Below are 22,244 nucleotides of genomic sequence, written 5' to 3' on the forward strand. Positions count from 1 at the left end.
GAAGCCTTCTTCTCTCAACTCGTCAAAGTCATTCTCTGTCCAGCTTTGCTCCATTGGTGGCGATGAGCTGCGTTCCTTTGGAAGGGGATATGCACTTTGATTTTTTGAATTTCCAACTTTCCTGCACTGCTTTTTCCCCATTTTTGTGGTTTTATCTGCCTTTGGTCTTTGATGATGGTGATGTACTCATGGGGTTTTGGTGTGGGTGTCCTTTCTGTTTGTTAGTTTTCCTTCTAACAGTCAGGACCCTCAGCTGTAGGTCTGTTGGAGATTGCTTGAGGTCCACTCCAGACTCTGTTTGCCTGGGTATCAGCAGCGGAGGCTGCAGAAGATAGAATATTGCTGCACAGCGAGTGTTGCTGATTCTTGCTCTGGAAGCTTCATCTCAGGGGTGTACCCTGCCATGTGAGGTGTGGGGTGTCCATCTGCACCTAATGGGTGATGTCTCCCAGTTAGGCTACTCAGGGGTCAGGGACCCACTTGAGCAGGCAGTCTGTCTGTTCTCAGATCTCAACCTCCGTGCTGGGAGATCCACTGCTCTCTTCAAAGCTATCAGACAGGGGCATTTACCTCTGCCAAGATTTCCTGCTGCTTTTTGTTTAGCTATGCCCTGTCCCCAGAGGAGGAGTCTACAGAGGCAGGCTGGCCTCCTTGAGCTGCGGTGGGCTTCACCCAATTCGAGCTTCCTGGTGGCTTTGTTTACCCACTTAAGCCTCAGCAATGGCGGGCACCCCTCCCCCAGACTTGCTGCCGCCTTGCAGTTAGATCTCAGACTGCTGTGCTAGCAATGAGGGAGGTTTCATGGGCATGGGACCCTCTGGGCCAGGTGTGGGAAATAATCTCCTGGTGTGCCATTTGCTAAGACCCTTGGTAAAGCGCAGTATTAGGGTGGGAGTTACCCGATTTTCCAGGTGTTGTGTGTCTCAGTTTCCCTTGGCTAGGAAAAGGGATTCCCTTCTCCCTTGCGCTTCCCAGGTGAGGCGATGCCTCAGCCTGCTTCAGCTCTCGCTGGTCAGGCTGCACCAGCTGACCAGCACCGATTGTCTGGCACTCCCCAGTGAGATGAACCTGGTACCTCAGTTGAAAATGCAGAAATCACCCTTCTTCTGTGTCACTCACACTGGGAGCTGGAGGCTGGAGCTGTTCCTATTTGGCCATCTTGGGCGCGCCCAAAACACGTGATTTTCAATATTCATAACAATATTTTTCAAAGTTCTCTTAATAACCTGTGATTTCTATGGTTTGACTCCAGGATAAAAACACGAGGCACTTTGTATTACTTCGTTTATAATTCTTTTGTATATGTCTGGTATTTAAAATGTTTAAGGTTGCTTCCCATTCATACATACATAATATATTGAATATAAAATGTGTTTATTAATAGATTCTCCATAAACAAAAATCAGATGTGTTTATAAAAGAATTCATCTGTTGTATTTAGGGAACTGTATTTATTGCATGCAAATTATTGTTAGTGTTCTTAAAGTAGGATTAAACCAAAAAGCATGGCTTTTTGCATGACTCATTTGTTTGTTTCTTTATCAGTTGGTGGTAAGGGTTAGACCATTTGTTTTTATTTATTTATTATTTTGAGACAGAGTCACTTAAGCTGGAGTGCAGTGGCGCCATCTCAGCTCACTGCAACCTCCGCCTCCCAGGCTCAAGAGATTCTCATGCCTCAGCCCCTGGAGTAGCTGGGATTACAAGCGTGTGCCACCACACCCAGCTAACTTTTGTGTTTTTAGCAGAGATGGGGTTTCACCATGTTGGCCAGGCTGATCCCTAACTCCTGGTTTCAAGTGATCTGCCTGCCTCAGCCTACCAAAGTGCTGGGATTACAGATGTGAGACACCACACCCGGCCCATCTCATTTGTTTTAAAATCACTTTATTTAGGTATGATTTATGTACAAAAAGCTGTACATATTTAATGTGTCCAATTGAGTGTAATTAATTTTTAATTTTTTGTGTACTTCCTAAATTTGTAGTCCCATGAGTCTGGGAAGAGCTCTGTTTTTTCACTTGTTGTGTTTTAATGGCAGTTTCCAACATTGTTTTGTTTTTACAAGTAGGAGATTTTTTCCCCTTTAATTAAGATATTAAAAATAATGTGCTGATGGCCGGGCATGGTGGCTCACATCTGTAATCCCAGCACTTTGAGAGGCTGAGGTAGGCGGGTCAGTTGAGGTCAGGAGTTCAAGACCAGCCTGGCCAACATGGCAAAACCCTGTCTCTACTAAAAATACAAAAATTAGCTGGACGCAGTGGCACATGCCTGTAATCCCAGCTACTCGGGAGACTGAGGCAGGAGAATCACTTGAACCCAGGAGGCAGAGGTTGTGGTGAGCAAAGACTGCGCCACTGCACTCCAGCCTGGGTGACAGAGCGAGACTCCATCTCAAAAAAAAAGTAATAAATAAAATAATAATAGTAATAATGCACTGAAAGGAGTGGTGGAGTTGGGAAATTCGTAACCATCGTAATATACATGTAATAGGTTTGGGAAAGCATCCTCAAAAATGTTAAAGCGAGGGAGGAAATTTTGTTGCGAAGCAAGATGTTTTCATGGTCTAATAGTGTTGTTCCCTCCCCCCCCTTGGTTGTTAGTGGTCAGAATTGTTTAGTGTAATAAATAATACAGACATTTTTAAAAATTGTTTTTTGTTTAGTTGCCGTACGAATTAACATAAAATTGAATTTGATGTTTACAAACCAAGGATTTTGATTTTAGGTTAGAATTACACTTAGAATCATTAAGACTATGTCTTCAGATCAAAACGTTCTAATGATAAACCTACTATAGAGACATATTCTGGATAGGCAGGGCAGCTCATGCCTGTAATCTCAGCCCTTTGGGAGGCTGAGGTGGGAAGTATTGCTTGAGATCACGGCTGAACTACATAGTGAAACTCTATCTCTACAAAAAAATTTAAAAATGAGCTGGGTGTGGTGGTGCCCGCCTGTAATCTCAGCTACTCTGGAGGCTGAGATGAAAGAATCACTTGAACTCAGGAGTTTGAGACTGTAGTGAACTCTGATCTCTGGTTGTGCCACTGCATTCCAGCCTGGGTGATATAGCAGGACCCTATCTAAAAATAAATAAATAAAAATAAAATAAAATAAGTAATCTTAGGCAAGCTAAATCTTAAATTATGCTAGTATACTTTTAAAAAAGAATTGAATAATTTCAAAGGTTGTCTTGGGTCATTAATTCATTTAATATCTCAAATGTTAATTAGAATAATTGCTATCACTTTTTAGATTTTTCGAGTTACCTTCCTTAGGAAGTCTGTGCCATGTTATAATTTAGTTTAGTTCTTCTATAATATAATTGTTTACTAGTTTAAAACTGTACCCTAAGTGACCAAATAAGATATCTGGCAAACAAAGAATTTGAGAATGTTATTACGTAAATACTTTTCCTGACTTTTTCTTCTTTATAGAACTAGTTGTAGCCAGGCAATGCACATAGCAGCTACAGGCACGGTTTGTGCCTTAATCCCAGCTACTCAGGAGGGTGAGGTGGCAGGACTGCTTGAGTCCAGGAGTTCAAGGTTGCAGTGAGCTATGATTACACCACTGCACTCTAGCCTCGGCAACAGAGCGAGACACTATCTCTAAAAATAAAATAACTAAACAGACTATGTTTGGCTTAACTTCTGTGGCTTAAATTAGCTGGGCGTGTTGGCAGGCACCTGTAATCCCAGCTGCTCAAGAGGCTGAGGCAGGAGAATCGCTTGAACCCAGGAGGCGGAGGTTTCAATGAACTGAGATCATGCCATTGCACTGCAGCCTGGGCAACAAGAGTGAAACTCCATCTCAAAAAAAAAGAAGAGGAAGAAAAAGAAGAAGAAAAGAGAAGGAGGAGGAGAAGAAAGAAGAAAGAAAGAGAAAGAAAGAAAGAAAGAGAAGAAGGAAGGAAGGAAGGAAGGAAGAGGAAGCAGAAGGAGAGAACAGGACTAAATTCAATAAGAACGAAAGACAAGAAGAAAGAAAGAAAGAAAGCAAGAAGAACGAAACGACCTCCCTCCCAAAGAAAGAAAGAAAGAAAGAAAGAAGAAAGAGAAAGAAAGAAAAGAAAAAGAGAAAGAAAGAATGAACTAGGTGGAGTGTGGCTTACACCTCCAATCCCAGCACTTTGGGAGGCCGAGGTGGGTGGATCTACTGAGGCTAGGAGTTTGAGATCAACCTGGCCAACATGACGAAACCCCATCTCTACTAAAAATACAAAATATTAGCCCAGTGTGGTGTGCGTGCCTGTAATCCTAGCTACTTGGAAGGCTGAGGCAGGAATCGCTTGAACCCCGGGGGGGCAGAGGTTGCAGTGAGCCGAGATCTTGCCACTGCACTCCAGGCTGGGCGACAGAGCACAACTCTATCTCAAAAAAAATAAATAAATAAAAAGAAAACTAATATATCAAAATTATTTCTAGTTTGATTCATTCACTTATTCCTTCAGTAATTATTGAATTATCATATATTACTATTGCTTTTTAGTATATACCTTCTAAAAAAATTTTTTTTTTAGACGGAGTCTTGCTCTGTCGCCCAGGCTGGAGTGCAGTGGCGCGATCTCGGCTCACTGCAAGCTCCGCCTCCCGGGTTCACGCCATTCTCCTGCCTCAGCCTTCTGAGTAGCTGGGACTACAGGCGCCCGCCACCACACCCAGCTAATTCTTTTGTATTTTTAGTAGAGACGGGGTTTCACCGTGTTAGCCAAAATGGTCTCGATCTCCTGACCTCGTGATCTGCCAGCCTCGGCCTCCCAAAGTGCTGGGATTACAGGCATGAGCTACCGCGCCCGGCACCTTCTACAATTTTTTTTTTTTTTTTTTTTTTTTTTTTTTTTTTTGGTGAGGTGGAGATTTACTCTTGTTGATGGAGTGCAATGGCACAATCTTGGCTCACAGCATCCTCTGCCTCCCAAGTTCAAGCAATTCTCCTGCCTCAGCCTCCTGGGCAGCTGGGATTACAGGCGTGTGCCACCACACCTCGCTAATTTTGTATGTTTAGTAGAGACGGGGTTTCACCATGTTGCCCAGGCTGATCTCGAACTCCTGACCTCAGGTGATCTGCCCCTCTCGGCCTCCCAAAGTGCTGGGATTACAGGCGTGAGCCACTGCGCCCAGTCCTTCTACAATTTTTCAACTGAAAAGTACTTCATTGATCAGAGCTCTTTAAACTCATCTTCATTTGCATTGTTTTACTAACTATAGTTATTATTCATGTATTAGCACTCAGAGCCTACTGTAATGATGTATAACTTAAGAACTGAATATTTGTGGCCGGGCGCGGTGGCTCAAGCCTGTAATCCCAGCACTTTGAGAGGCCGAGACGGGCGGATCACGAGGTCAGGAGATCAAGACCATCCTGGCTAACCCGGTGAAACCCCGTCTCTACTAAAAATACAAAAAACTAGCCGGGCGAGGTGGCGGGCGCCTGTAGTCCCAGCTACTCGGGAGGCTGAGCCAGGAGAATGGCGTGAACCCGGGAGGCGGAGCTTGCAGTGAGCTGAGATCTGGCCACTGCACTCCAGCCCAGGCGACAGAGCAAGACTCCGTCTCAAAAAAAAAAAAAAAAAAAAAAAAGAACTGAATATTTGTAATGGCTGGCAGTGAATTTAGTTGTTCTTGAATTTAGAGCTTAAAATATGGGAGTAATTTGCTGCTTGATTTCCTTTGAGAGATAATAAGAAAAATAGAATCTAATAACAAACGGATTTTAGGGAAAGCACTGTAAAACCATATGATCAATTCTAGCTTCTTATATAAACATGGAAAGATTGCCAGCTAAAGACCTGTCATGTCCTAAGAAGTTGAGGAGAATTTGCATTTTTAGAACTGTGAGCAAAATGAGAACTACTGCTATGTTCATGCTTTCTGAATTTAGCTTTATTTCATTCACACAACTAATGGAAAAACATGCATCTTTTAACTCGGTGTTTTTCAATTCAACTTTTAAAATACAGGATGTGGGCCGGGCCCAGTGGCTCACGCCTGTAATCCCAGCACTTTGGGAGGCCGAGGCAGGTGGATCACAAGGTCAAGAGATAGAGACCATCCTGGCCAACATGGTGAAACCCCGTCTCCACTAAAAATACAAAAATTAGCTGGGCATGTTGGCGCACACCTGTAGTCCCAGCTACTCGGGAGACTGAGGCAGGATAATTGCTTGAAGGAGGTGGAGGTTGCAGTAAGCCAAGATCGCGCCACTGCACTCCAGCCTGGTGACAGAGCAGGACTTCGTCTCAAAAAGAAACAAACAAACAAACAAACAAAAAAACCAGGATGTGTTACTTACCAAGGAAAATTCATGTACAATGGTTAATTACGTGACAAGCATGTCAAGTAATTCCATCTGGCTTTGTGTCGCCATTGCCCCACCCCCCTTTTTTTAGAAACCAAAACCAAGAAGAAGAAGAAACATCAAAATGGACATGTAAATTAACAAATACATGATTCAATTTAATCTTCTAAAAGGTTTTTAAAAATTATTTTGAGACGAAGTCTCACTCTGTCACCAGGCTGGAGTGCAGCGGCACGAACTCAGCTCACTGCAACCTCCATGTCCCATGTTCAAGTGATTCTCCTGCTTCAGCCTCCCAAGTAGCTACGACTACAGGCAAGTGCCACCACACCCAGCTAATTTTTGTATTTTTGGTAGAGATGAGGTTTCACCATGTTGGCCAGGATGGTCTCTATCTCTTGACTTTGTGATCCACCTGCTTCAGTCTCCCAAAGTGCTGGGATTACAGGTATTTTTTATTTATTTATTTTTTTGAGACAGGGTCACCCTGTCACTCAGGCTGGAGTATAGTGGCACAATCATGGCTCACTGAAGCCTCAACCTCCCAGGCTCAGGTGATCCTCCATGTCAGCCCCCCAAGTAGCTGAGACTACAGGCATGCACCACCATGCCCAGCTAATTTTTGTATTTTTTGTATAGACAGGGTTTTACCATGTTGGCAGGCTGGTCTTCAACTCCTGGCCTCAAGTGATCCACCTGTCTCAACCTCCCAAACTGCTGGGATTATAGGTGTGAGCCACCGTCCCCCATCTCATCTGGTAAGTGGGTTTAAAGAAATTCAGTTTCATGTCAATTTTAAAAATGCATGGTCATCAAATTTGACTTCCTTTTAAAACTGCAGTCAGATAATTGTATGCTTGTTTGATGAGGGGAGGAAAGTTAATATAGCCAATCTACTCAATATTCTTAGCAGAAATTATCAGAGATGAAGGAAATGTTTAAGTTTTTCTCATGTTGGTTTTAATTACCTGATGTTTTCAGTTTTCTCTTTCATTCTTGTGTCTTTTTTTCATTTTCAGTGTTTCAAATACAGTTGGTATTTAAAGATTTAAAAGTTCCAAAACTGTAAGCACAGTGAATTGTTTCCTGGGATGATGTTAAAATTATACAACAAGGCCGGGCGCGGTGGCTCAAGCCTGTAATCCCAGCACTTTGGGAGGCCGAGGCGGGTGGATCACGAGGTCAGGAGATCGAGACCATCCTGGCTAACACGGTGAAACCCCGTCTCTACTAAAAAAATACAAAAAACTAGCCGGGCGAGGGGGCGGGCGCCTGTAGTCCCAGCTACTCAGGAGGCTGAGGCAGGAGAATGGCGTAAACCCGGGAGGCGGAGTTTGCAGTGAGCTGAGATCTGGCCACTGCACTCCAGCTTGGGTGACAGAGCGAGACTCCTTCTCAAAAAAAAAAAAAAAAAAAAAAAAAAAAAAAAAATTATACAACAAAATATATGAAACTTGTCAATTTGGTTATTGGCATATACAAAATATTTACAAATAAACGTGTGTGTGTGCGTGTACACACAATTCAATGAAATAGATGTGAAACAAGTTTTCTTTTCTTTTTGTTTTTGTTTTGTTTTTGAGACAGAGTTTTGCTCTGTCGCCCAGGCTTGAGTGTAATGTCGCAATCTCAGCTCACTGCAACCTCTGCCTCCTGGGTTCAAGTGATTCTCCTGCCTCAGCCTCCCAAGTAGCTGGGACTACAGGCGCCCACCACCACTCCCAGCTAATTTTTGTATTTTTAGTAGAGACAGGGTTTCACCATCTTTGCCATGCTGGTCTCCAACTCCTGACCTCAGGTGATCTGCCCACCTCAGCCTCCCGAAGTGCTGGGATTGCAGGCTTGAGCCACCTCACCCGGCTACAAGTTTTCAAAATATAGTTATCTGTACCCATACATTCTCTGGTTTGTCCACAGCACATCTTATGACTTGGGCAAGATGCTAAAAATCCAGGGGTGCAGCATTTGTATGTCTATAGGATTGCTCAGATCTGCCCCCACTCAAAAAGAATTTTAAGAGAATTTCTTGAGGCCAGGCACAGTGGCTCACACCTGTAATTCCAGTACTGTGAGAGTCCAAGTTCAGAGGACTGCTTGAGACCAGGAGTTCAAGAGTAGCCTGGACAACATAGGGAGACCTGTCAATACAACGAATAAATAAATTAGCCAGGCTTAGTGGCTCATCCCTGTGGTCCCAGCTACTAGGGAGGCAGAAGTAGGACTGCTTAGTCCCAGGAGGTCAAGACTGCAGTGAGTAGAGAACCAGTCACCTGCATTCCAGCCTGGGCAACAAAAAGAGACCCTGTCTCAAAAAATAAGTTAAATAAATAAATAATAAAAGTAGTTTAAACCCTAAACACATCTTTTTTTCCAAAGAGGACTTCTTAAAGACTTCATGCTACATCTTGTTGATCTCCTCTTCCCTTTTTCAGAGTCCACGCTTTTAACAGTCTCTTTTGCCAAGGATAATAAGTATATAGTTTCTGGAATCCAGATCCTTCCCTGTTTGGACAGCTAAGGGGACAATTTTTGGTCTGCAGGCCTTTGCATCTGTTCTGCTGTCGGTCAGCAATCTCAGGGCAAATTTGCCGAGCCTCTCCGGAATGCACAGCCAGACAGAGCTCAGCGCAAAAGCTAGAGAACCTGGCAGAGGGAGACCCACAGTGCCACAAATAATCTTTCTTTTCTTTTCTTTCTTTTTCGATCTCTTTCTTTTATTTCTTTCTTGTCTCTCTTTCTTTCCTCTCTCTCTCTTTCCTCTCTCTCTCTCTTTCTTTCTTTTTTCCTGCATGGCAAGATCTCCTCATGACAGAAATAATCTGCCTTGACTTCTGTTTCCACGCTGCTTCTGCCAGGACCGTGCGTTCGGCGTGTTTTTCTTTCCGCTGTAATTATCCAGGCCCATCCCAGCTCTGGTCCCCTCAGCTGTTCCCTGGCAGTCCCTTCTGCTGGTGAAAACACACATGGCGCCGACCTGACCAGGGTGTAAGTCAGGGCTCGCCACTGTGTGACTATCAGGCAGATGACTGAATGCCTTTGGGACTCCGTTCCCTCACCGTAAAATGGAGGTTAATACTGGCCTTCTTCTACTCCCTAAATGCACGTGTTTGTCCTGGCCACCGGGCCCAATTGTTGGCTGTTCACGCGTCGGTTACCCCCACAGGACGAGTCAGCCAATTAAAGGCGAACCAGGCCCGGTCCTGGGATGAGACTCCTTTTCTCATCCCAGGCCTGGACAAGCAGCAGGCCTGGGTCTGGCTCTGCCTTGTCACATGCGGGGGCCAGCCCATTTGCTCGCCTGTGTATAGGAGCGTGAGGTCACGCTGGGTGCTCCCGCCCCACCGAGGCCTTTAGTGTCCCTGGTCCCTAAAGGCCAGGCCGCTCCACCGACGGAGAAGGCGCGAACCCCAGCCGAGCCCAACGGCAGTTGCCGGTTGCCGGGCCACCTGTTGCTGCAGCTCTGACTGGTTCCTTCCCTCGACAACGCGGCGGCTGTAACCAATCGACAGCGAGGCCAGTCGCGAGACCCCGCCCCGCCCTGCAGGAGCCAGCCGCGCGCTCGCTGGCAGGAGGGTGGGTAGTTTGCCCAGCGTTGGGGGCTGGTCCCATAAAAGAGAAAGTACACTTAGACCCGACCCCGCTGAACGCTGTTAGAAACCGTCCTGGCTGGGAGGCAAGAGGTGTGTGACTGGACAAGACTCCTTTCTGGCCGTCAGTCTTGCCATCCTCACAAAGAGGTTGGCGGCCCGAGAGAGTGTGAGGCAGAGGCGGGGAATGGCAAAGGAGTGACCATCTGGGGGAACGAAAGAGTAAACGCGGTGATAGGACGCACGGAAATGGGAGTGGAGAAAGTCACGGAGAGAACCTTAGGCGGGGCGTTTCCCGCGGAAAGGCGGCGGCTCCAGCGTCTTTTCACCCAAGTACGAGCTGGCACGCCCCGCCCCGCACGCCCCGCCCCGCACGCCCCGCCCCCGAGACCTGTGCCGAGCCGCCGCCCGCGCGGAGCCACACTGCAAAGCCCTGCTGTTCGCGCCTTGAGATCGACCGTCCGCGTTGGTCCGGCTCGCCCGACGCGCCCTCCTCCAGCCGATACACGCAGCCGCACGCACTCTCGTGTTCTCCCTGAGGCTCGGTGAGCCTGGCCCCAGCCCTGCACCCTCTGCGCCCCCTACACCTGTTCTGCGTGCGCTGCCCGCTCTTCCATTTCCCTTCTCTCCCACCCAACTTTGTACTCTTTTCTTTCTTTCGGTTTTATTTCTTTGTTTTTGTTTGTTTGTTTGTTTGTTTGTTTGTTTGAGACAGGCTGTCGCTCTGTCTCCCAGGCTGGAGGGCAGTGGCGCGATCTCGGCTCACTGCAGCCTCCACCTCCCAGGTTCAAGCGATCCGCCTACCGAGTAGCTGCGATTACAGGCGCCCGCCTGGCTAATTTTTGTGTTTTGTAGAGACGGGGTTTCGCTTTGTTGCCTAGGCTGGTCTCGAACTCCTGAGTTCAAGCGATCCGCCCGCCTCGGCCTCACAAAGTCCTAGAATTTTGGGCGTGAGCCACCGCGCTCGGCCTGTACAAATCCTTTATGTCCTTGGTTCTTTGTTTCTCTTCTCTTACTCTTTTTCTTACTCCCTTTTGTTCTTTCCCTCTCCCGTTCAGTTGGCTGTCGTTTGATCCTCCACCTTTCAATCCCTCCTTTCCACCACGACGCCCAGCCCTGCCTTGGATGGGGACCGTCAGCGATGACCACAATGACCTCTCTCTCACCAGGCGGCTCCAGGCAGTGTTCCTGCACTGCCTTTCCCAGGGCTTGGGGGCTTTTTCTAGTGGGCTTTGAGCTGCTCAGTCTGGCCCCTGCAGGGCCAGCTCCCAGCCCATCCAACCTCCTCACAGCCCAGCCTGGGCCCTAGCCAATTCCCGGAGATTCTCTGTCCCATCGTGACCCCCTCATAACTCTCTCACTCACCAAAGTCTGATGACTGTGCTAGGGGGTGCTTATCTAGAGTACTGGGTGTTACAAAAGCAGAAACCTGGACAGGAGCAAATTTGTGATATTAAGCAGGTGGGGTGGGGGTGGGGAGTGTACCTAGGTTCATTTTCTGCCCTGCTTTTCCCCTTTCCAGTGTGTGCACTTAATCAGTTCCTGGGTGAGATGGGCCCTGTTCTCCATCCCTCTCCAAGGCATGGACTGGGTGGGCTTGTGTGTCTTGGGGCAGGTGGCCCTTTCTAAACTCTCCGCCTTTGCTCACCCACAGGACACATAGTATGACCATTAGGTGTTTCGTCTCCCACCCATTTTCTATGGAAAACCAAGGGGATCAGGCCATGATAGCCACTGGCAGCTTTGAAGAACGGGACACCTTTAGAGAAGCTTGATCTTGGAGGCCTCACCGTGAGACCTTACAAAGCCAGGTAAGAGTCCAGTCCAAGGAAGAGATCTCTTGCTGCCTCCTAACCCTGTGGTCTAGGGACAGGAGTCAGCGGGGCATTAACAAAAATAACTACCATCCCCACCCCCATGACAGTGATGTGGCTCTTTCCAGTTCACAGAGCACTCTCACACCTCCCTGCTCTCATTCTGGCCCTTCAGCCGAATCAAGCCAAGGTTCTTGGTCCCCATTTTATAAAGGAGAAAACAGGCCCACGTGGAACAGTGACTGGCCCCAGGTCATCCTGGGAGCCAGCAGAAGAGCTAGGACAGGAACCTGTTGTTCTAACTTCATATTTTTGATGCTAGCTTTTGACTATCCCTGAAACCGAGATTGGTAATCAGCCTTGTGCGGTTCTGAAACTGGTTATTTGCTGGGAACTGTAAGAAAGGATTAACTATTTCTAGGCCTGCATTTTAATTGCTGTCAGTAGGGCCCCCTTACCCACCCTCTGAAGGGCCTGGTTTGGCAAATCCAAGGCAACATTCAGAATGGCAGCTGAACCTCTGTGCACTTGTCTTTGGGCAGCAGCTGGGTCTTATTCTCTGGCCTTCACAACATCCTGCAACCCAGCTCAAGGTTAGGAATGTGATAGACTCATGACATGATGTCTCTGATGCCCAGAGAAGGGATACCATTTGCCTGAGCCTTCTGAGGACTGTTTAATCAGCCTGAGAGAACTTTCCTTGTGAAAGGTCCTGCCTGTGCCTGGGGCTGAGAAAACAGCAGGAAGGAACTGAGGAGCTGGGCAGCAGTGCAAAGCAAATACCACCAGCTTTGGTGCCTGTAGGTGTGGCTCTTACTCATCTCACATGGAAGTAAGGGCAGCCACCTTGCAGGGCTGCTCTGAGGATTGAGCTAATACAGTGCCCTGGGCATTGGGGTGGGGAAAGTTGTGGAGCACCTCCTGGGGGAAGGGGGTGTCAGAGCAGGGAACCTGGGGAGTCCAGGGGCACCTTCATCAACCCGCTCTGTCATTTGAGCAGCAGTCTTCACTGAGCCTCATGGGCAAGCTGGAGGGAAACAGGAATAAGGTCAGGCCTTGTTCTGTAGGTCCCAGTGTAGTTGCTATGGTGAGTGTCTTCATTTCCCTGGTTGCCCCAGCCACCTGGAGTGAGAAGCCCAAGAGGAAGCTGGGTGAGCTCTTTGTTTCCATGGGTCTCTGTATTCACAGCTGACTCCCTTCACCAGCCAGCTCTTTCATCTGAGCCCCAGCAACCAAGGCAGTCAGTCAGGCGGGGCTCAAAGCAGCTGCTCCAATGAAGTCAAAGAAATAAGCTCAGGGGAAGAAGCAGGTCACCCTCCCCCACTAGGGTGCTGGGCTTACTTCCTCTTGGGGCAGTGGAGGAGGGCGTGGTTCCAATTCAGAACAAAATGGGGCTTTTGGTTTCCCTTATCACTCTTCACAGCTCTGACCTGTACCCCCCATCCTTGCCTGTCTTGTGTAAGTGTGGATCCCCCTAAGTTGGAGGAAAGGAAACTGGCCCAAACAAAAAGGAGAGCAATTTTCTTTGCATCACATGGTAGGCCAGGAGGAGTCTAATGCCCCAGAGTTTACTCTCAGCCCCCAAAATCACCTAGCTCAATGTTACCTTATCTAAGAAGTCTTTAGTTTTGTTGTTGTTGTTGTTGTTGTTGTTGTTGTTGTTGTTGTTTGAGACAAGGTCTCACACTCTCACCCAGACTGGAACACAGTGGCACAATCACAGCTCACTGCAGCCTTAGCCTCCTGGGCTCAAGTAATCCTCCCAAGTAGCTGGGACTATAAGCATGCACCATCATGTCCAGCTAATTTATTTTTATTTATATTTTTTTAGACAGGGTCTCACTATGTTGCCCTGGCTGGTCTTGAACTCCTGGGATCAAGCAGTCCTCCCACTTCGGCCTCCCAAAGTGCTAGTTTGTTTTTTGTTTTTGTTTTTGTTTTTTTTGAAACAGTCTTGCTCTGTCGCCTAGGCTGGAGTGCAGTGGCACAATCTTAGCTCACTGCAACCTCCACCTCCTGGGTTCAAGCGATTCTCCTGCCTCAGCCTCCTAAGTAGTTGGGAATACAGGCGCGTGCCACCACACCCAGCTAATTTTTGTATTTTTAGTGTAGATGGGGTTTTGCCATGTTGGCCAAGCTGGTCTCAAACTCCTGACCTCAGGTGATCTGCCCGCCTCGGCCCCCCAAAGTGTTGGAATTACAGGCATGAGCCACCGCACCCAGCCCAGGAAGTCTTTTCTAATCACTCACTCTTCCTTCTCTCCCGGTGGCCTTGGTTGTTCCCTCCTTTGCATTTTGAGAGTATGTCCTGTAAGCCTCAAATGCAGCTTGAATCATCTGCCCACCCACCCCTGTGCCCAACAGTAAGCCTCCTCTAGGGTAGATATTATCTCCTGCATCTCAGTGAACCACTGCCCAGCAAAGCAGTCTTGCTAAAACAGTGACTCTGGAGATCCTAAGCTGTGTGGGAGCTAGAGGAGAGAATTAGACTGACAGTCTGGGAAGGGACTGAATTCGTCATCTTGTACCTTCCTTTTCTTCTTAAGTTCCAGACCCGTGGAAACCATTCCTGCTTAGACATCCAGAACATAAGCCTGTGGGTCTGTGCCTGTCGGGTCTTAGTCTGGGTGAAACTTTTCTCCACTTCTGTCAGCTCTCCAGATGAATCACAGAAGCAGGAACATGGGCATCATCAGTGAAACCTCTGCATCCAGCAGACAGAGGGCTAGTCCAGTGGCTGTTTATGAGGCAGCGCTAGGAGAGCTCTGATCCAGACTCTCCCTGTATTGAAAGGGAGGGAGCCCTTCATGAAGTATTGACTGCGTGAGCAGGAATTGCTTCACCAGTGCCTAATTGAGTGCCTCTCGAGCTCACATCTATTTTCCCTCATGAGGCCACTTGGAGTCTTGCTGAGGGACTTGGTGCTGTTAGGGAAGCTGGGGTTGGGGATGGTGAGCAGGGAGGGCCTGGGGACATCGTGACTAATGGGGCTTTTCTCCTCTTGGCTTAGATTCCGGCAGAGTTCCTCTATCTCGTCTTGTTACTGATTAAAGGTGCCCCGTCTCCAGTTTTTTTCCGTCTCCTGGGAGGTAGCAGGAAATCAGCATCATGGTTGGGTTCAAGGCCACAGATGTCCCCCCTACTGCCACTGTGAAGTTTCTTGGGGCTGGCACAGCTGCCTGCATCGCAGATCTCATCACCTTTCCTCTGGATACTGCTAAAGTCCGGTTACAGGTGAGGGGATGAAGCCTGGGGATCTTGATGGTGTCTACTCTGTTCCCTCCCCAAGGACACAGACCCCTCAAGGGCCACTGGGTATTTGGAGCATCGAGATGACTGGAGGTGGGAAGGGCAACATGCCTATCCCTGTAGCTACCCTGTTTTGGCCTTGCAGATCCAAGGAGAAAGTCAGGGGCCAGTGCGCGCTACAGCCGGCGCCCAGTACCGTGGTGTGCTAGGCACCATTCTGACCATGGTGCGTACCGAGGGCCCCCGAAGCCTCTACAATGGACTGGTTGCCGGCCTGCAGCGCCAAATGAGCTTTGCCTCTGTCCGCATCGGCCTGTATGACTCTGTCAAACAGTTCTACACCAAGGGCTCTGAGCGTGAGTATGGAGCTAGGCTGGAGGCCCCTTGGCCCTTTTTTCTCAGTGATGATTGATCTTAGTTCATTCAGCCATATAGGTGTTTTAGGCCCCATGATCCCTAGGAAGATCAGAGGAACAGAGAACTGGAAGGGCCTGGTCCTCCGCATAGTTCCCGAGCACCTGGGCTACACCAGGCTCTGAGCAGGGCATCATCCCATGACAGTCCTCACCACCACCTTGGGAGTAGGCAGTATCATCCCAGTGTTATAGAAGAAGAGACTGAGGTGGGAAGGCAGTGGGTAGAGGGGGCCTTTGGCCAAGGGCACACAGTAGAGAGCCAGGACACTTGCCTGCAAGGCCAGCGTTCTTCCCTTTCACCTCCGTAGTATGCCCTGCCAACCCTCCATTTTACATATGAAGAAACAGAGCCCCAAACAAAAAGTTTTCTTTCCCAAGATCACATGGCAGGAAGAAGTAAAGCCGACCTGAGATCCCAAGTCTTAGGAGTCCCAGTCCTCAGAAAGCCACTTCTCTCTGAGCCTTGGTTTTACATTTGTCAGATGGAAATGATTGTGATTTCTCAGGGCTGTTGAGCAGGTAAATGAAAATGTTTTATGAAAGAAAGCACCAGGTTTCATTTTTTTTTTTTTTTTGAGGAGGAGGAGGAGTCTCGCTCTGTCACCCAGGCTGGAGTGCAGTGGCGTGATCTCGGCTCACTGCAAGCTTCGCCTCCTGGGTTCCCGCCATTCTCCCGCCTCAGCCTCCCGAGTAGCTGGGACTACAGGCGCCCGCCACCTCACCCGGCTAGTTTTTTGTATTTTTTTTAGTAGAGACGGGGTTTCACCGTATTAGCCAGGAGGGTCTCGATCTCCTGACCTCGTGATCCACCCGCCTCGGCCTCCCAAAGTGCTGGGATTACAGGCTTGAGCCACCGCGCCCGGCCCAGGTTTCATTTTGGTCTTAACCCTTGCTATGTCCCTAGCAAGGAGTAGACATTCATAGGGTTATTTTGTTTGATGTGAGTTCTTAGAGCAAGAGCTTGTAGAAGGCCAAAAGCTTCTGGATTCTATTCCCCAAAGCAGGAGATGACAGTGACAGGGTGGTTTTGGTGAGGAGAGATGAGGTAGAAAACCAGTGCAAGCCTGCTGGCCACTGACCCCATGACTCACCCACAGACGCCAGCATTGGGAGCCGCCTCCTAGCAGGCAGCACCACAGGTGCCCTGGCTGTGGCTGTGGCCCAGCCCACGGATGTGGTAAAGGTCCGGTTCCAAGCTCAGGCCCGGGTTGGAGGTGGTCGGAGATACCAAAGCACCATCGATGCCTACAAGACCATTGCCCGAGAGGAAGGGTTTGGGGGCCTCTGGAAAGGTGTGTACAGTTGTTTTCTTTTCCCCTTTTCCTCCTCCCCGATTCTCTGGTCTCACCCAGGATCTCCCTCCTCCTACAGGGACCTCTCCCAATGTTGCTCGTAATGCCATTGTCAACTGTGCTGAGCTGGTGACCTATGACCTCATCAAGGATGCCCTTCTGACAGCCAACCTCATGACAGGTGAGTCACGAGGTAGATGGTGCTGGGTCTCACCCTTCCCCCATGCCGGGAGCAGGTGCGGGGGTCTAGTTGACACCAGAAGACTACGTCTTTTCATCCTATTTGCCCTTTTCAGGGAGAGTAAGATATATCTCTTACTTGCCATATTGAAGCCAACTAGGATGAAGCTCCCACTTTGCATATTGAGGAACTGAGGCTAGATTGGCACAATGACTCAGGTCCTCAGAAGAGGTCTCAGCTGGAGTCCCTGTCTCTTGTTTTTGTTTTTTGTTTTGTTTTTTGTTTTTTTGAGACAGAGTCTCACCATGTAATCTCGGCTCATTGCAACCTTCTCCTCCCAGGTTCAAGCAATTCTTATGCCTCAGCCTCCCGAGTAGCTGGGATTACAGGTGTGCGCCAGCACACTGGGTAATTTTTGTATTTTTAGTAGAGATGGCGTTTCCCCATGTTAGCCAGGCTGGTCTCGAACTCCTGGCCTCAAGTGATCCACCCGCCTTGGCCTCCCAAAGTGCTGGGATTACAGGTGTGAGCCACCACGCACCACCCTCTTATTTGTTTTTTGAGACAGGGTCTTGCTGTGTTGCCCAGGCTGGAGTGCAGTGGGGTGATTAATGGCTTGTTGCAGCCTCGACCTCCCTGACTCAAGCAATCCTCCCACCTCAGCCTCCTGAGTAGCTGGGACTATAGGCACACACCACTGTGTCTGGCTAATTTTTCTATTTTGTAGAGACAGGGTTTTGCCATGTTGCCCAGTCTGGTCTTGAACTCCTGGGATCAAGTGATCCACCCACCTCGGCCTCCAAAAGTCCTGGATTACAGGCATGAGCCATTGTGCCCACCCTCTCTGTCTCTTTAAAATCGTGAAAACTCTTAGCTACTTTAGTAATTCTTCCTTCTGGAATGATGAGTGAAGAATCTTGACTGCCTTGCCTGCTCCTCCTTGACAGATGATCTCCCTTGCCACTTCACTTCCGCCTTTGGGGCAGGCTTCTGCACCACTGTCATCGCCTCCCCTATAGACGTGGTCAAGACGAGATACATGAACTCTGCCCTGGGCCAGTACAGCAGCGCCGGCCACTGTGCCCTCACCATGCTCCAGAAGGAGGGACCCCGAGCCTTCTACAAAGGGTGAGCCTCTGCTCCTCCCCACCCAGTTCAGGCCTCTTGGCTACGCATGTCTATCATGGGTGGGAGAGAAGCACCCAGAAGTGAGTATCAGCCCAGTGTCAGGCAGTTCTGATCCCACTCCTGGCATTTTGCCAGCTTTCACTTATCCCTTTAATTCCTTCCTCCCAGAATTGCTACTATCACAATTTTGTATTTGTTAAATGGAGACTCAAAGGGAATTCATACCAGGCAGCTGTGAGCTCAGTTTATTGAGTCCTCCCAGCCTCCTCTGGGACAGAGCCACTGGGTTAGATTGAATACCAGGCCCAGTGAGGAAAGTGGGAGGTGGAGGTACCCCCATGACCTGTGTTTTTTCTCCCCTAGGTTCATGCCCTCCTTTCTCCGCTTGGGTTCCTGGAACGTGGTGATGTTCGTCACCTATGAGCAGCTGAAACGGGCCCTCATGGCCGCCTGCACTTCCCGAGAGGCTCCCTTCTGAGCCTCTCCTGCTGCTGACCTGATCACCTCTGGCTTTGGCTCTAGTTGGGCCATGCTTTCCTTTTCTTCCTTCTTTCCCTTCCCTCCTTCCCTCTTTCCCCGCCTCTCCCTTCTGCTCCTTTACCCACCACCTTCCTCTCTCCACATTGTCATCTCCTCATTGTCTCTCAGTGCTGGTGGAGTTGACATCTGACAGTGTGGGAGGCCTGGTACCAGCCAGGATCCCAAGCCTCCCGTCCCTTGGAACATTCAGCCAGAATCTTCATCCTGCCCCCTGCAGCCCACCCTAGCCCACTCGTCACCCATAAAGCAAGCTCAACCTTGGTGTCTCCTCCCTCTCTTGTAGCTGTTACCAGAGGTCTTGGTCCAATGGCCTTTTTGGTACCTGGTGGGCAGGGGAGGAACCACCTGACTTTGAAAATGGGTGTGATCCACCTTCTACCTCCAGCATCCAATCTGCAGCCCATGGAGGTCTAGTCCATTTCTCTTCAGACCTAGGCCCTGCACTAACATGGGGAGAGCAGGAGCCACCTGAGAAACAGTAGTGGCCTTGCTCTCGCCTCCCCTTCTTTTGCCAGGCCACTTGAGCTCTTACTCAGAATCTGGTACCCTAGTGCCTGCCATCCCAACCCCCCACCCCAGCCGCAGGCCTGTTTATCTGCACAACAAGAGTGCTCCTGTCTGCCCTGCAGCTCCTGCAGTTCCAGAGGAACATGAGACTCTTAAATGCTGTCAACTTTATTTTATTCCATTTTACAAATGGAAGGAAGACCCACCTCTCCCAAAGTCCCAGACCTTGTGAGAACAAGTCAGCCTCCTTCCACCCTCCACAGTCATACCCACAGAGGAAGTGTTACTGAACTGAGTGGAGCAGGCCCTGACTCCACAGAGGGTGGGTGGAGGCTGCAGGGTAAATATCCGGTCTCTGCCTGAGGATACTTTCCATTTGTGTATTTTGTTGTTTTGAGACAGAGTCTTACTTGCTGTCACCCAGGCTGGAGTGCAGTAGTGCAATCTCGGCTCACTGCATCCTCTCCCAGGTTCAGGCAATTCTCCTGCCTCAGCCTCCCAAGTAGCTGGGATTACAGGCATACACCATCACACTTGGCTAATTTTTGTGTTTTTAGTAGAGACGGGGTTTTGCCATGTTGGCCAGTCTGGTCCTGAACTCCTAACCTCAAGCGATCCACCTACCTCAGCCTCCCAAAGTGCTGGGATTACAAGCATGAGCCACCGCGCCTGGCCAGGATACTTTCCATTTGGAGTCTCACCACAGCCCCTCTCCACCTGCCCCCGCCCCAGCTAGGGATCCAAGGAGTCCATGAGAAACCAGGGCTTTGGCTACACAGGGGTCTCCACTTCTCTGTCCCTGTTCTTATCACCTGCCCTCAGAGGCAGGCGGGCAGGGCTACTACAATTTCAAGGAGTGGAGACTGTGAGGTCCCAGAATCCCAAGGCATCTTCTGTAGGGCTGGGCCCTTAGTAGTATGTCACTCAGACCCAGTTCGTAGGTGTCTGAAGAAGCTGAGGCCTGACACAGGAGATGCAGGCAAGAACACCCAGAAAGTCCGCTACTGAACTGGGACCGGGACCCAGTCCTCCTTCCCCTTCTGGACTCCCCAAGACCAATGCTGGGGTCCTTGGGGAAGCCTGTTTGGCAGCTATGGAGCCAGGCCCTGAGAACACAACCACCCTCCCTCTTCCCTCAGCCTCAAGCAGCTGACGCCACTGCTCCTTTCCCTCATTAGCCCAGTGGTCAGAGCTGGAGGCTAGACCCTTCAGTGCTTGGGTTGAGGGCCAGGGTATTAGACTGGTTCTTGGAGAAGGAACGAGGGTCTAGGATTCTTCAGCTTCTTAGTTTTTGACAAATTGATCTGAGGCCCCATAGTCCTCGGGAGGGACAGGGTTGAGTGCCATAAGGTGGCAAACCAGGGTAAGAGCGACAGGCAGCCCAGGCAGGCTGCAGGGGATGGCATGTATGGAGGACCTGGCCAATGCTTTATGTACCTTCTCACACTAATCCTGTGAGGCAGGCTGTTAGCTCTGCTCTGGACGGGAGGAAGGAGGGGCAGTTTGGTAGGTGTGTGTCAAAGCTAAACAGTCCAGGTGGGCATGAGCAAGTCAGCTGGTTCATTCAGCAGCCTTAATAGACATGAGGCTACCCACCTTCATTGTGGTTCTGGGTGTGGCCTTGGGACAATGAACTGGGAACAGTGGTAGGAACCACTGGAAAACATACCAGTGGGTCTCATTCATTCTGATCAGAGGTAGATCAATTCTCTTTGGTCCCCAACCCTTTAATGCCTATTAAGTGGGCATATGATAAGCCCTGCTTTGCCTAATTCAAGGTAGCACTGAAGATCACTGAGGTAATAGGAATCTCCTAAGGGACTTTCAGGCCTGAGACCCAGGCTTCCTTCAGAGCCTCATGATAAGGAGTAGGCTTTCCTGCTGCCCTACAGGAGACCTAGAGTTCAAGAATTTCACAGCCCTGGCTCTACACTCCAATTCAGGGCTTGCTCTCAGAACAGGGCAGCTCTCACCACCCCGCTCCACCTGAGTCCTGCCCCAGAGTATTTCATGCCTCACCATCTGGTTTCCATGAAAGGCCTGCAAGGTAGGGGCTATAAGCTTTAAGAGAGATGAAGTGACTTGCCCAAAGGCACACAGCTGGCTAGTAGCACCCCTGGGATCCAGAACAGATGTGTCTGACTCCAAAGCCCATGTGCTTTTAACTACTGTGCCGAAATGCTTCATGGAGCCTTGGTCCTGGAGTCTTCATCGCAAGGTCTTTGGGCAGCTGACTTTACGGTGATTTTTTTTTTTTTTTTTTTTTTGAGACAGAGTCTCACTCTGTTGCCAGGCTGGAGTGCAGTGGCACGATCTCGGCTCACTGCAACCTCTGCCTCCTGGGTTCACGTGATTCTCCTGCCTCAGCCTGCCAAGTAGCTGGGATTACAAGTGAATGCCACCATGCCCGGCTAAGTTTTGTATTTTTAGTAGAGACGAGGTTTCACCATGTTGCCCAGGCTGGTCTCAAACCCCTGACCTTGTGATCCACCCGCCTCGGCCTCCCAAAGTGCTGGCATTACAGGCGTGAGCCACTGCGCCCAGCCCATGGTGATTTTTTTTAATGACAAAAGTGCTACTGAACCCCCATTTAAGAAAAAGCCTTAAGCTGATGTGATTTGAATGGTGGAGTCCCAAGCAATCTGGAGAACGTGGGGCCATTTCTGGCACCTCTGAAGGCATTCCATGGAATTGGCTACCTACTCCCCGAAGCCTGGATCTATTCTCATCCAAGTTCAGACTGTAGAAGGGAACCTCGCTGGCATGGAAGGGGAGCATAGCACACTTGTTGACTTTGAGGAGGCACGTGTGGTCTACGCAGGCCCTGTTGGACCTGGATGCTGGAACTCCAGGCCTTGGGGGCAGCAGGACTGTTATCCCTTCCTGAATCTAAGCAGTGAGTTCACCAAGCACTTTCACATCAATGATTTCAGTCCTCACAACGTGCCTGTGAGGGGGTTACGAGCTCTGCTCTACTGACAAGACAGGTGTGGTAACTGGTTCCAGGAGAAAGTGGCAGGGCTGGGATCAGAACTTGGGTTTCCCAGCTCACCCTGCCCAGGACCCTATCACAGACCAGGGGATTGAGGCCAGAGGGGTAGAACCAAAGCTGTTTCCAGTGCACACGTGTTCTTTATGCTGCTCTTCTACGCAGGGTGAGTCTATGGGAAGTAACCTTCAAGGTTTTGGGGGGTTTCTGGTTTTGTTTTGTTTTGAGACAGAGTC

The 22,244-nt window shown here is 49.4% G+C and overlaps 1 protein-coding gene across 2 annotated transcripts; it reads left to right on the forward strand.

The window, feature by feature from the left end:
* Nucleotides 1–9,854: 9,854 nt before the first annotated feature.
* Nucleotides 9,855–18,774, forward strand: UCP2 (uncoupling protein 2). Of its 2 annotated transcripts, XM_010366832.2 has the most exons (8): nucleotides 9,855–10,437; nucleotides 11,547–11,703; nucleotides 14,717–14,940; nucleotides 15,101–15,311; nucleotides 16,469–16,663; nucleotides 16,743–16,844; nucleotides 17,792–17,972; nucleotides 18,336–18,774. In XM_010366832.2, the coding sequence occupies exons 3-8, from the start codon at nucleotides 14,815–14,817 to the stop codon at nucleotides 18,448–18,450; spliced, it is 930 nt and encodes a 309-aa protein (XP_010365134.2). In that variant the 5' UTR covers nucleotides 9,855–10,437; nucleotides 11,547–11,703; nucleotides 14,717–14,814; the 3' UTR covers nucleotides 18,451–18,774. The 2 variants fall into 2 exon arrangements, with proteins under 2 accessions (XP_010365134.2, XP_030773901.1); XM_030918041.1 differs by lacking the exon at nucleotides 16,469–16,663 and having other exon boundaries at nucleotides 9,915–10,437.
* The last annotated feature ends 3,470 nt before the right edge of the window (nucleotides 18,775–22,244 follow it).

This window comes from Rhinopithecus roxellana, chromosome 15, assembly GCF_007565055.1.
Source record: "Rhinopithecus roxellana isolate Shanxi Qingling chromosome 15, ASM756505v1, whole genome shotgun sequence".
NCBI classification, from domain to species: domain Eukaryota; kingdom Metazoa; phylum Chordata; class Mammalia; order Primates; family Cercopithecidae; genus Rhinopithecus; species Rhinopithecus roxellana.

Coding starts and splice junctions, on each gene's coding strand:
- UCP2 (XM_010366832.2), top strand. CDS start 14,815: ATGGTTGGGTTCAAGGCCACAGATGTCCCCCCTACTGCCACTGTGAAG. Junction 14,941..15,100: donor CTGCTAAAGTCCGGTTACAG/GTGAGGGGATGA, acceptor TTGGCCTTGCAG/ATCCAAGGAGAAAGTCAGGG. Junction 17,973..18,335: donor CCCCGAGCCTTCTACAAAGG/GTGAGCCTCTGC, acceptor TTTCTCCCCTAG/GTTCATGCCCTCCTTTCTCC.